A 10,504-nucleotide genomic window follows, 5' to 3' on the forward strand; every position below is an offset into this window, starting at 1 on the left:
GAAACATCGAATTTACAGCACAGAAACTGGCCATTTGGCCCAACTGGTCTCTGCTGGTGTTTATGCTCCACACGAGCCTCCTCCCGTTTTTCCTCATCTAAATCTATCAGCGTAACCCTCTCTTCCCTTCTCCCTCATATGCTTATCTAGCTTCCCCTTAAATACATCTATACTATTCGCTTCAACCACTCCCTGTGGCAGCGAGTTCCACATTCTCACCACTCTCTGGGTAAAGAAGTTTCTCCTGAATTCCCCATTAGATTTATTGGTGACTATTTTATATTTAAGGGCCCTATATCACCTCTCAACCTTCTCTTTTCCAGTGAGAACATGTTCAATTCAGGTAATCGCTCCTCATAATCCAATCGTTCAGTCCCCTCAGTCACTCTAGTTGTTTTCTACAGCTATCGTGCTCCTCAAACACTTAACCCCACTACAGGTCTGGTGACTTGTTCCTTCGCTGTTTCTTCCTCTGCTGACAGTGTTGGCTCCTTGCTGGGTTCTGGCTCAGTCAGTGTGAGCCACCCATCAATGCCTCACCCACGCTGCCATTCATCAGTGCGACACTTCACGGCGCATAAAAAACGAGCGGATTTGTTACCACTCAGGAGGACCAGCCACTTGAAGCCCCTGGGGGACTTTTATCCAGAACCGCGATAATCGGACAGAAAAGGCTGCCACGTGCGGTGAGCGGGATCTGGTGAGCAGCCCTGCTGTGCCAAGTCACTTGCCCTAGTAGCCAGGCTATTTGACTGTGGGGGGCATCACAGCTGAGGCGGAGCTCATCCTCGCGCACGCCCACAGGAGCGAGCCTTGGGCTCAGTGGTAGCATTCCCGCCTCCGAGTCAGAAGGTGCGGGGTTCGAACCCCGCTCCAGACAGTCCCGGCGAGTGGAGACTAGCGCTTCAGCTTGGAATTCTGGGTTGACTATCTGGCGGGAAACTCGTGTCTGGTCTGGTGGCTGTGGGTTGCTCTCCTCATCGCACGGGTTGTGGCAACCCACGAAACCCACCCGCTGTATAGGACTTAACCACCCTGGTATAATGTGACTGGAAATCAGCCTGCAAATCCTTTCACCACTTCACACTATTCTTCATGGGAAAAGGGTGAAGATACAAAAAAACACAAACCCATGTTTCACATACACACATTTTCCAGCGGTAGTCCAAGATAGTAATTGGCAGCAAGAATCCTGTTCGATTTTCCCTTCCGTCAGCCAATGCACAGTACAGGAACCTCTCTGTTAACCGGCACCGAAATATCCGGAAATCTCTCTCAACCGGCAAAATTCAGGAGTAGGTTCAGGTAAGTTTTACTATATATTAGTGGCCGTGTAACCGGGGTTCCCGGATCTGTGGCCGTGTAACCGGGGTTAGTCATAGAGTCATACAGCACAGAAAGAGGCCCTTCGGCCCATCGTGTCCGCGCCGGCCATCAAGCCCTATCTAATCTAATCCCATTTTCCAGCACTTGGTCCGTAGCCTTGTATACTATGGCGTTTCAAGTGCTCATCCAAATGCTTCTTGAATGTTGTGAGGCTTCCTGCCTCTACCACCCTTTCAGGCAGTGAGTTCCAGATTCCAACCACCCTCTGGGTGAAAAAGTTCTTCCTCAAATCCCCTCTAAACCTCCTGCCCCTTACCTTGAAACTATGCCCCCTGGTTATTGACCCCTCTACTAAAGGGAAAAGTTCCTGTCTATCTACCCTATCTATGCCCCTCATAATTTTGTACACCTCAAATCAGGTCCCCCCTCAGCCTTCTCTGCTCCAAGGAAAACAACCCCAGCCTGTCCAGTCTCTCCTCATAGCTGAAGCGCTCCAGCCCAGGTAACATCCTGGTGAATCTCCTCTGCACCCTCTCCAAAGCAATCACATCCTTCCTATAGTGTGGCGACCAGAACTGCACACAGTATTCCAGCTGTGGCCTAACCAGCATTTTGTACAGCTCCATCATAACCTCCCTGCTCTTATATTCTATGCCTCGGCTAATGAAGGCAAGAATCCCATATGCCTTTTTAACCACCTTATCCATCTGTTCTGCTGCCTTCAGGGATCTATGTACATGCACACCAAGGTCCCTCTGATCCTCTGTCTTTCCTAGGGTCCTACCATTCATTGTGTATTCCCTTGCCTTGTTAGTCCCTCCAAAATGCATCACCTCACACTTTTCAGGGTTAAATTCCATTTGCCACTGTTCCGCCCATCTGACCAACCCATCTATGTCGTCCTGCAGACTGAGGCTACCCTCTTCGCCATTTACCACCCCACCAATTTTCGTGTCATCTGCGAACTTACTGATCATACCTTTTACATTCACATCCAAATCATTAATGTAGACCACAAACAGCAAGGGACCCAGCACCGATCTTTGTGGTACCCCACTGGACACAGGCTTCCAGTCACAAAAACAACCTTCGACCATCACACCCTCTGCCTTCTGCCACTAAGCCAGTTTTGGATCCAATGTGCCAAGGCACCCCTGGATCCCATGGGCTCTTACCTTCTTGACCAGTCTCCTATGCGGGACTTTATCGAAAGCCTTACTGAAGTCCATGTAGACCACATCCACTGCACTACCCTCATCCACACACCTAGTCACCCCCTCGAAAAATTCAATCAAATTAGTCAGACATGATCTTCCCTTGACAAAGCCATGCTGACTATCCCTGATTAATCCTTGCCTCTCCAAGTGGAGACTAATTCTGTCCCTCAGAATTTTTTCCAATAATTTCCCTACCACTGATGTTAGGCTCACTGGCCTGTAATTCCCTTGTTTATCCCTACTACCCTTCTTGAATAATGGTACTATGTTAGCTGTTCTCCAGTCCTCTGGCACATCTCCTGTGGCCAGAGAGGTTCTGAAAATTTGTGTCAGAGCCCCTGCAATCTCCTTTGCCTCACACAGCAGCCTGGAATATATCTCATTCGGGCCTGGGGATTTATCCACTTTTAAGCCTGCTAAAACCGCCAGTACCTCCTCCCCCTCGATGTTAATATGTTCAAGTATATCACAGTCCCCCTGCCCGATTTCTATGTCTACATCGTCCTTCTCCACAGTGAACACAGATGCAAAAAATTCATTTAAAACCCCACCTACATCTTCTGGCTCCACACACACTTTGCCACTTTGGTCCCTAATGGTCCCTACTCTTTCCCTAGTTATCCTCTTGCCCTTAATATACTTATAATAAAACACCTTAGGATTTTCCTTTATTTTGCTCGCCAGTGTTATTTCATGGCCCCTCCTCGCTCTCCTAATTTCTTTTTTAAGTATCCCCCTGCACTTTTTATACTTCTCTAGGGCTTCCTCTGTCTTTAGTCCTTTGTATCTGCCAAAAGCCTCCCTTTTTTTCCTAATCCATTCTCGTATATCCCTTGACATCCAAGGTTCCCTGGGCTTGTTGGTCCCACCCTTGACCTTTACGGGAACATGTTGCCATTGTACTCTCTCAATTTCCTTTCTGAAAGACTCCCATTGCTCCGATGTGGATTTTCCTACAAGTAGCTGATCCCAGTCCACTTTGGCCAGATCCTGCCTTATCGTATTAAAATTGGCCTTCCCCCAATTTAGAACCTTTATTTCCGGTCCATCTCTGCACCTGTGGCCGTGCAACAGGGACTCCTGGATCTGTGGCCGTGTAACCGGGGCTCCTGCAGCTGTGGCCGTGTACGGGGCTCTCGTACCTTGGTAAGTATACCTCTCTGTAATCCGGACTTTTTGATCAACCGGCACCACGGCGGTCCCGGATTTTTAAAAAAAGAGTTTCCTGTACCCGGAATTTAACCTTGGACCTTCAGTGTGGCTCAGTGTCTTTATCAACTGGGCCAGCAGGGGGAGCCTCAATCTTTAACTTCTGATGTGCTGGAATAACTCAGGAACATGGCAGGATTGAACAGCTCTATTTATCAACAACACCAACTTGTATTTATACAGCGCCTTTAACGTAGTGAAATGTCCCGAGGGCGCTTTGCAGGAGCGTTATCAAACAAAATTTGACACCCAGCCACAAAAGGTGAAATTAGGGCAGATAAACGTAAGCTTGGTCAAAGATAGGTTTTAAGGAGCATCTTAAAGGAGGAGAGAGAGGTAGTGAGGCGGAGAGATTTAGGGAGGGAATTCCAGAGCTTAGAGCCGAGGCAGCAGAAGGCACGGCCGCCCACGGTAGAGCGATTATAATCAGAGATGCTAAAGAGGGCAGAATTAGAGGAGCGCTGATATCTCCGGGGGTTGTGGGGCTGGAGGAGATTACAGAGGTAGGGAGGGGCGAGGCCATGGAGGGATTTGAAAACAAGGGTGAGAATTTTAAAATCGAGGCATTGCTTGACCGGGAGCAAATGTAGGTCAGATCAAAGATCCAATTATCACTTCTATCACAGTCTAAGGATAAGGGGTAAGCCACTTAGGACAGAGATGAGGAGGAATTTCTTCACCCAGAGAGTGGTGAACCTGTGGAATTCTCTACCACAGAAGGCAGTTGAGGCCAATTCATTAAATATATTCAAGAAGGAGTTGGATATATTTCTTAAGGCTAAAGGGATCAAGGGATATGGGGAGAAAGCAGGGACCGGGTACTGAATTTGGATGATCAGCCATGATCTCATTGAATGGCGGAGCAGGCTCGAGGGGCTGAATGGCCTACTCCTGCTCCTATCTCCTATGTTTCTATCTAATATAGAGACCTTAACTGTTGAGTATAACAAACCTTTAGAAGCCCTACGGCTGAAAGTGCTCGAGAGTTTAGCACGGTTTCACCAACACTAAGGAACACGGATAACTAAACCCCCATGTGTACTTACAGCAGCTGAAACTACTCCATAGTTATTTGAAATATTTGTTCTTGGACCGTGGGCAACACCAGGCGGTATTTACTGTCCATTCCTAGGTGTCTTGAGGGCATTAAAAGTCAATCAAGCACAGAGTGTGGGAAGGACTCACAGCTGAAGGCCAGACTGGGTAGGGACAGCAGGTTCCCTTCCCTCAAGGACATTAGTGAACCAGTTGGGTTTTTACAGTAAGGCAGCTTTCATGGTCATTTTCTAGTGCTTGTGCACAAATTACCAGATGGCGGAATTTGAATGTGACCCCTCTGGATTGTTAGTCCACTACCGTGACAACTAAACTACCATACATAAGAACATAAGAAGTAGGAGCAGGCCATACGGCCCCTCGGGCCTGCTCCGCCATTCAATAGGATCATGGCTGATCCGAACCTAGACTCACGTCCACTTCCCTGCCCTCTCCCCGTAACCCCTAATTCCCTTATCTGCTAGGAAACTGTCTATCTCCGTTTTAAATTTATTTAATGTCGCAGCTTCCACAGCTCTCTGAGGTAGCAAATTCCATAGATTTACTACCCTCCGAGTGAAGAAGTTTCTCCTCATCTCAGTTTTGAAAGGGCAGCCCCTTATTCTAAGATTATGCCCCCTAGTTCTAGTCTCACCCATCAGTGGAAACATCCTCCCCGCATCCACCCGATCAAGCCCCCTCACAATCTTATATGTTTCGATAAGATCGCCTCTCATTCTTCTGAATTCCAATGAGTAGAGGCCCAACCTACTCAACCTTTCCTCATAAGTCAACCCCCTCATCTCCGGAATCAACCGAGTGAACCTTCTCTGAAAGCAAGTATATCTTTTCTTAAATATGGAAACCAAAACTGTACGCAGTATTCCAGGTGTGGCCTCACCAGTACCCTGTATAACTGAAGCAAGACTTCCCTGCTTTTATACTCCATCCCCCTTGTAATAAAAGCCAAGATTCCATTGGCCTTCCTGATCACCTGCTGCACCTGCATACTAACCTTCTGTGTTTCATGCACCAGGACCCCCAGATCCCTTTGTACTGTAGCACTTTGCAGTTTCTCTCCATTTAGATAATAACTTGCTCTTTTATTTTTTTCTGCCAAAGTGCATAACCTCACACTTTCCAACATTATATTCCATCTGCCAAATTTCTGCCCACTCACTTAGCCTGTCTATGTCCTTTTGCAGGTTTTTTATGTCCTCCTCACTCACTGCTTTCCCTCCCATCTTTGTATCGTCAGCAAACTTGGATACGTTGCACTCGGTTGGTCATCTTAACTACATGGAGAAAAAAAATCAGCATTGCAACATGAGACAAGACCCCAATGCAGCTGGGATGGCACTGTGCCAGATTTGCTGCTACAGACCCCCCGTTGCTGCCCGATGACTGAAATGAGCAGTGCACCGAAACACTTGCGAGTCTAATGTAACTGGGCGAGTAGAGATCACAAAGCAATGTCAATAGGCAAACAGCTGGATGGTCATCTAGCTTCACAGTTTGTAAGGAGAAGCCTGACCGAAATAAACAAGCGTTGCAGTGACCACCGAGTTAGAAGGAATGGAAAATTTGAGTGATCCTCTCAAACCCGCGACCTCTTCCACCTAGGACAAGCGCAGCAGGCGCATGGGAACACCACCACCTCCAAGTTCCCCTCCAAGTCACACACCATCTTGACTTAGAAGTATATCGCCGATCCTTCATCGTCACTGGGTCAAAATCCCAGAACTCCCTATCTAACAGCACTGTGGGAGTACCTTCACCACGCGGACTGCAGCGGTTCAAGAAGGCAGCTCACCACCACCTTCGCGAGGGCAACTAGGGACGGGCAATAAATGCTGGCCTTGCCAGCGACGCCCACATCCCATGAATGAATAAAAAAAATCCTGTAGGCCTGTTAACCTGGGCCATCATTTACATAACAGGCTTAGTGGTAAAGTCCAGAAGGAAACCATTCTGAATTATAATGGTTTCAGCACTTTCTCTCTGTTTCAACCAATGTAACCTTCCACTGTTATTCCTAAAGTGATGCTGTCCTAAAGATCACATGCGACAGAAAAGCTATTCCCCCCCAAGAACGGCATGCCTCATGCGACCCAGCATTCCCCCACATCCCCTTTCCAACATAGCTCACAAGATAATGATCAGGTGGGAAACCCTGGTCGATATTTTTCACCCTCTAACCCAGGTTGCAGAAGCCAGCGCAATGGTCCATCTGCTGCCCTGACAGATTAGCAAACACAGCGCAGAGTGCGGGAAGTTGCCGGACAAAGGGGAAGGGGTGTTGGGGGTGATAGAGGAGGCAACCAGGTGTCGCGGAATGCTGAAAGGGGAGGTGAGAGGGGAAGGTGTATTTGGTAGTGGGAGGTGGCGGAAATGGCGGAGGATGATCCGTTGAATGTGGAAGCTGGTGGGGTGAAAGGTGAGGACAAGGGGAACCCTATCGTGGTTCTGGGAGCGAGGGGAAGGGGTGAGAGCAGAAGTGCGGGAAATAGAACGGACATGGTCGAGGGCCGTGTCAACCACAGTAGAGGGAAATCCTCGGTTGAGGAAAAAGGAAGACATGTCGGAAGCACTAGTATGGAAGGTGGCACGTCACAGCAGATGCGGCAGAGACGGAGAATCTGGGAGAATGGAATAGAGTCCTTACAGGAAGCGGGGTGGGTGGAAGTGCAGTCGAGGTAGCTGTGGGAGTCAGTGGGCTTGTAATGAATGTTGGTCAATAGCCTATCCCCAGAGATGGAGACGGAGAAGTCGAGGAAGGGAAGGGAAGAGTCGGAGATGGACCATGTGAAGGTGAGGGAAGGGTGGAAATTGGAAGCAAAGTGAATGAAATTTTCTAGTTCAGGGCGAGAGCAGGAGACGGCACCGATACAGTCATCAATGTACTGGAAAAAGAGGGGAGGGAGGGGACCTGAGTAGGACTGGAACAAAGAATGTTCCACATATCCCACAAAAAGGCAGGCATAGCTAGGACTCATGCGGGTTCCCATAGCAACACCTTTAATTTGGAGGAAGTGAGTGGAGTCAAAGGAGAAGTTGTTCAATGTGAGAACAAGTTCAGCCAGGTGGAGGAGGGTGGTGGTGGAAGGGGACTGGTTGGGCCTCTGTTCAAGGAAGAAGCAAAGCACCCACAGGCCGTCCTGGTGGGGGGGGGTGGAGGTATTTTACGTCCATAGTGAAAAGGAGACAGTTGGGGCCAGGAAACTGGAAACTGTTAAAGTGGCAGAGGGCGTCGGAATGTAGGTGGGAAGAGACTGGACAAGGGGAGGAAAGTTGAGATAGGAAGAGATAAGTTCCGTGGGGCAAGAACAGGCCGAAACGATGGGTCTACCAGGGCAGTCCTGTTTGTGGATTTGGGAAGGAGGTAGAAGCGGGCTGTGCGGGGTTGGGGAACTATGAGGTTGGTGGCCGCAGGGGGGGGGAAGGGGTGATCTCCAGAGGAGGAGATGAGGTCAGTGACAGTAATAATAGGCAGGAGTAATATACAGCAAGCTCCCACAAACAGCAATGTGATAATGACCAGATAATCTGTTTTTCAGCGATACTGATTGATTGGCTAGGACACCGGGGCGAGCTCTCCTGCGTTTCTTCAAAATAGTGCCTAGGGATCTTTTACATCACCTGAGAGGGCAGACGGGTCCTTGGTTTAATGTCTCACCAGAAAGACGGCACCTCCGACAGTGCAGCGCTCCCTCAGCACTGCAGTGTCAGCCTGGATTTTGTGCTCGAGTCTCTGGAGTGGAAGCAAACACTGGGGCGGTGAAGACCAATAAATTCCAGCCACAGCCCGAGGAGTGAGCAACCGCACCGCCTACCGTGAATCCTCACTCACCTGCTCTGCCGGGACCGCATCCACCCAGCCAGGCCCGACCCCGCCACACTGAGTGACAGCGCCATTAACCAATCCGCGGCCGCTCCGCCCCCCACCTACACTGAGTGACAGCGGCTTCAACCAATCCACGGCCGCACCGCTCCTCACCCAGAGTGATAGCGCCATCAGTCAATCAGCGGCCGCTCCGCCCCCGCCACACTGAGTGACAGTACTATCAGCCAATCAGCGGCCGCTCCGCCCCCGCCACTACATTGAGTGACAGCGCCATGAACTAATCAGCGGCCGCGCCGTCCGCCACAGCCAATCAATAGGGGCCGCTGGACGGGGCTTCGGTGCCGGACACTAATCACCGTCGGACCTGAGAAACACGGCTTCCGGAGTGATCCTGCGAGGAGGCGAGATTGGTTCCGCTGGTTTTATTATAGTGAATAAATAGAATTTTTTTAAAATACGCTTTTTGTGGGTTGTGGTGGAAGTTGGCTGGGAAAGTGAAGGTAAATTATTGCACTCTGTGCTGGTAATTTGATATTTGCCTCATTGTGTCAGGCTGGGTGTTTTGGCCTGTGTTGCTGTGCCCAGTTATTCCTTTATTCCAGACACTTTCCTGCAGAAACAAGAAATTATCTTGTAATATTGCACAAGAGATAATATGTTAGCAGGTAAAAAGAAAGAACTTGCATTTATACAGCGCCTTTCACCACCTCAGGACATCCCAAAGCGCTTTACAGCCAACAAAGTACTTTTGAAATAACAACAGAAGACGCTGGAAAAACTCAGCAGGCCAGGCAGCATCCGTGTAGAGAGAAACAGAGTCAACGTTTCAGGTCGAAACCCTTCTTTTCGACCTGAAACGTTGACTATTTCTCTCTCCACGGATGTTGCCTGGCCTGCTGAGTTTTTCCAGCGTCTCCTGTTGTTATTTCGGATTTCCAGCATCCGCAGTATTTTGCTAAAGTACTTTTTGAAGTTTGGTCACTGTTGTAATGAAGGTGCCAGGATGGGGAGACTGCACCAAGTGGAGCATTTGGGGCTTGCGCACTAACAATGACAATAAAGTTGATTATTATTATTATTATTATTGAGAAGCTGAGTGATTTGGTGCCAATAAGGGTCCAAACAGCAGAGATGTCACGATGGGCGGTGGGCCAGAGGAAAGGGCTGGGTGTTTAAGAGTGAGTTAATGAGGAAACTAGGGGAGAGTTTTGTTTTCCCAGTGGGGATGGTGAAGGTAAATGGGGTTGGGGAAAGGCAGAGAGATGCAGGTGGTAAGGGAAATGAGAAAATGGCCAGGCCTGGTTGGTGATCAAGAACTTGGATGTGGTGAGGCCATGCGAGATGGCAAGGTCGAGAGGGTGGCCATGGGAATGGGGGGGAAATTTAGCTGAAGAGTGAGATTAAGCAGGTCAGAGTAGAAGGGGGGGGGGGGCTAAGTTTGTTGAAATGACAAAAAATAAAGAGGTGACTCAGGGAGCAGAGAATGGAGATTCCAGTGTAGCCAGCTTGTGGTTTGGGTGAGAAAGTACATGATAAGGATTTTAAGTGAGAGGCGAGAGAGTGAGGTGCACTTAGAGTGTCATCTTGTGGTGGGAATTGGTAACTGCAATTTAATGCTCCAAAACCATGGCCCAGAATTCGCTGTAAAGATAACAGCATGTGAACGACGCTCGTCGTTATTAATGTGTAAATCGGCCAGCGAATCGCCACACGTTTCTGGCCAATTTTACTTCGCGAAAACGGCATCTCGCCCTTAACCTCAAAAAGGCTAATGGAATGTTAGCCTTTATAACTAGAGGGCTAGAATATAAAGGGGAGTAATTTTTGCTACAGCTACACAAAAAGCCCTGGTTAGACCACATCTGGAGTACTG

At 48.9% G+C, this 10,504-nt stretch overlaps 1 protein-coding gene across 7 annotated transcripts in view; it reads right to left on the reverse strand.

The window, feature by feature from the left end:
• dhrs7b (dehydrogenase/reductase (SDR family) member 7B) overlaps positions 1–8,738 on the reverse strand; it is a 37,580-nt gene extending 28,842 nt beyond the window's left edge. For 2 of the 7 annotated variants that reach the window (XM_086000280.1, XM_086000275.1), the window contains exon 1: positions 8,464–8,627. Coding sequence is in view for 1 of the 7 variants with exons in the window: in XM_086000273.1 (XP_085856399.1) it covers positions 8,638–8,702 (65 nt within the window). In the remaining 6 variants the exon portion in view is untranslated. The other 5 variants (XM_086000273.1, XM_086000279.1, XM_086000276.1 and 2 more) reach the window with 5 other exon arrangements.
• Positions 8,739–10,504: the final 1,766 nt, after the last annotated feature.

The sequence above is a fragment of the Somniosus microcephalus genome, chromosome 11 (genome assembly GCF_052327205.1).
Source record: "Somniosus microcephalus isolate GS21.2 chromosome 11, FLI_Smic_1.0, whole genome shotgun sequence".
Taxonomy (NCBI): Eukaryota; Metazoa; Chordata; class Chondrichthyes; order Squaliformes; family Somniosidae; genus Somniosus; species Somniosus microcephalus.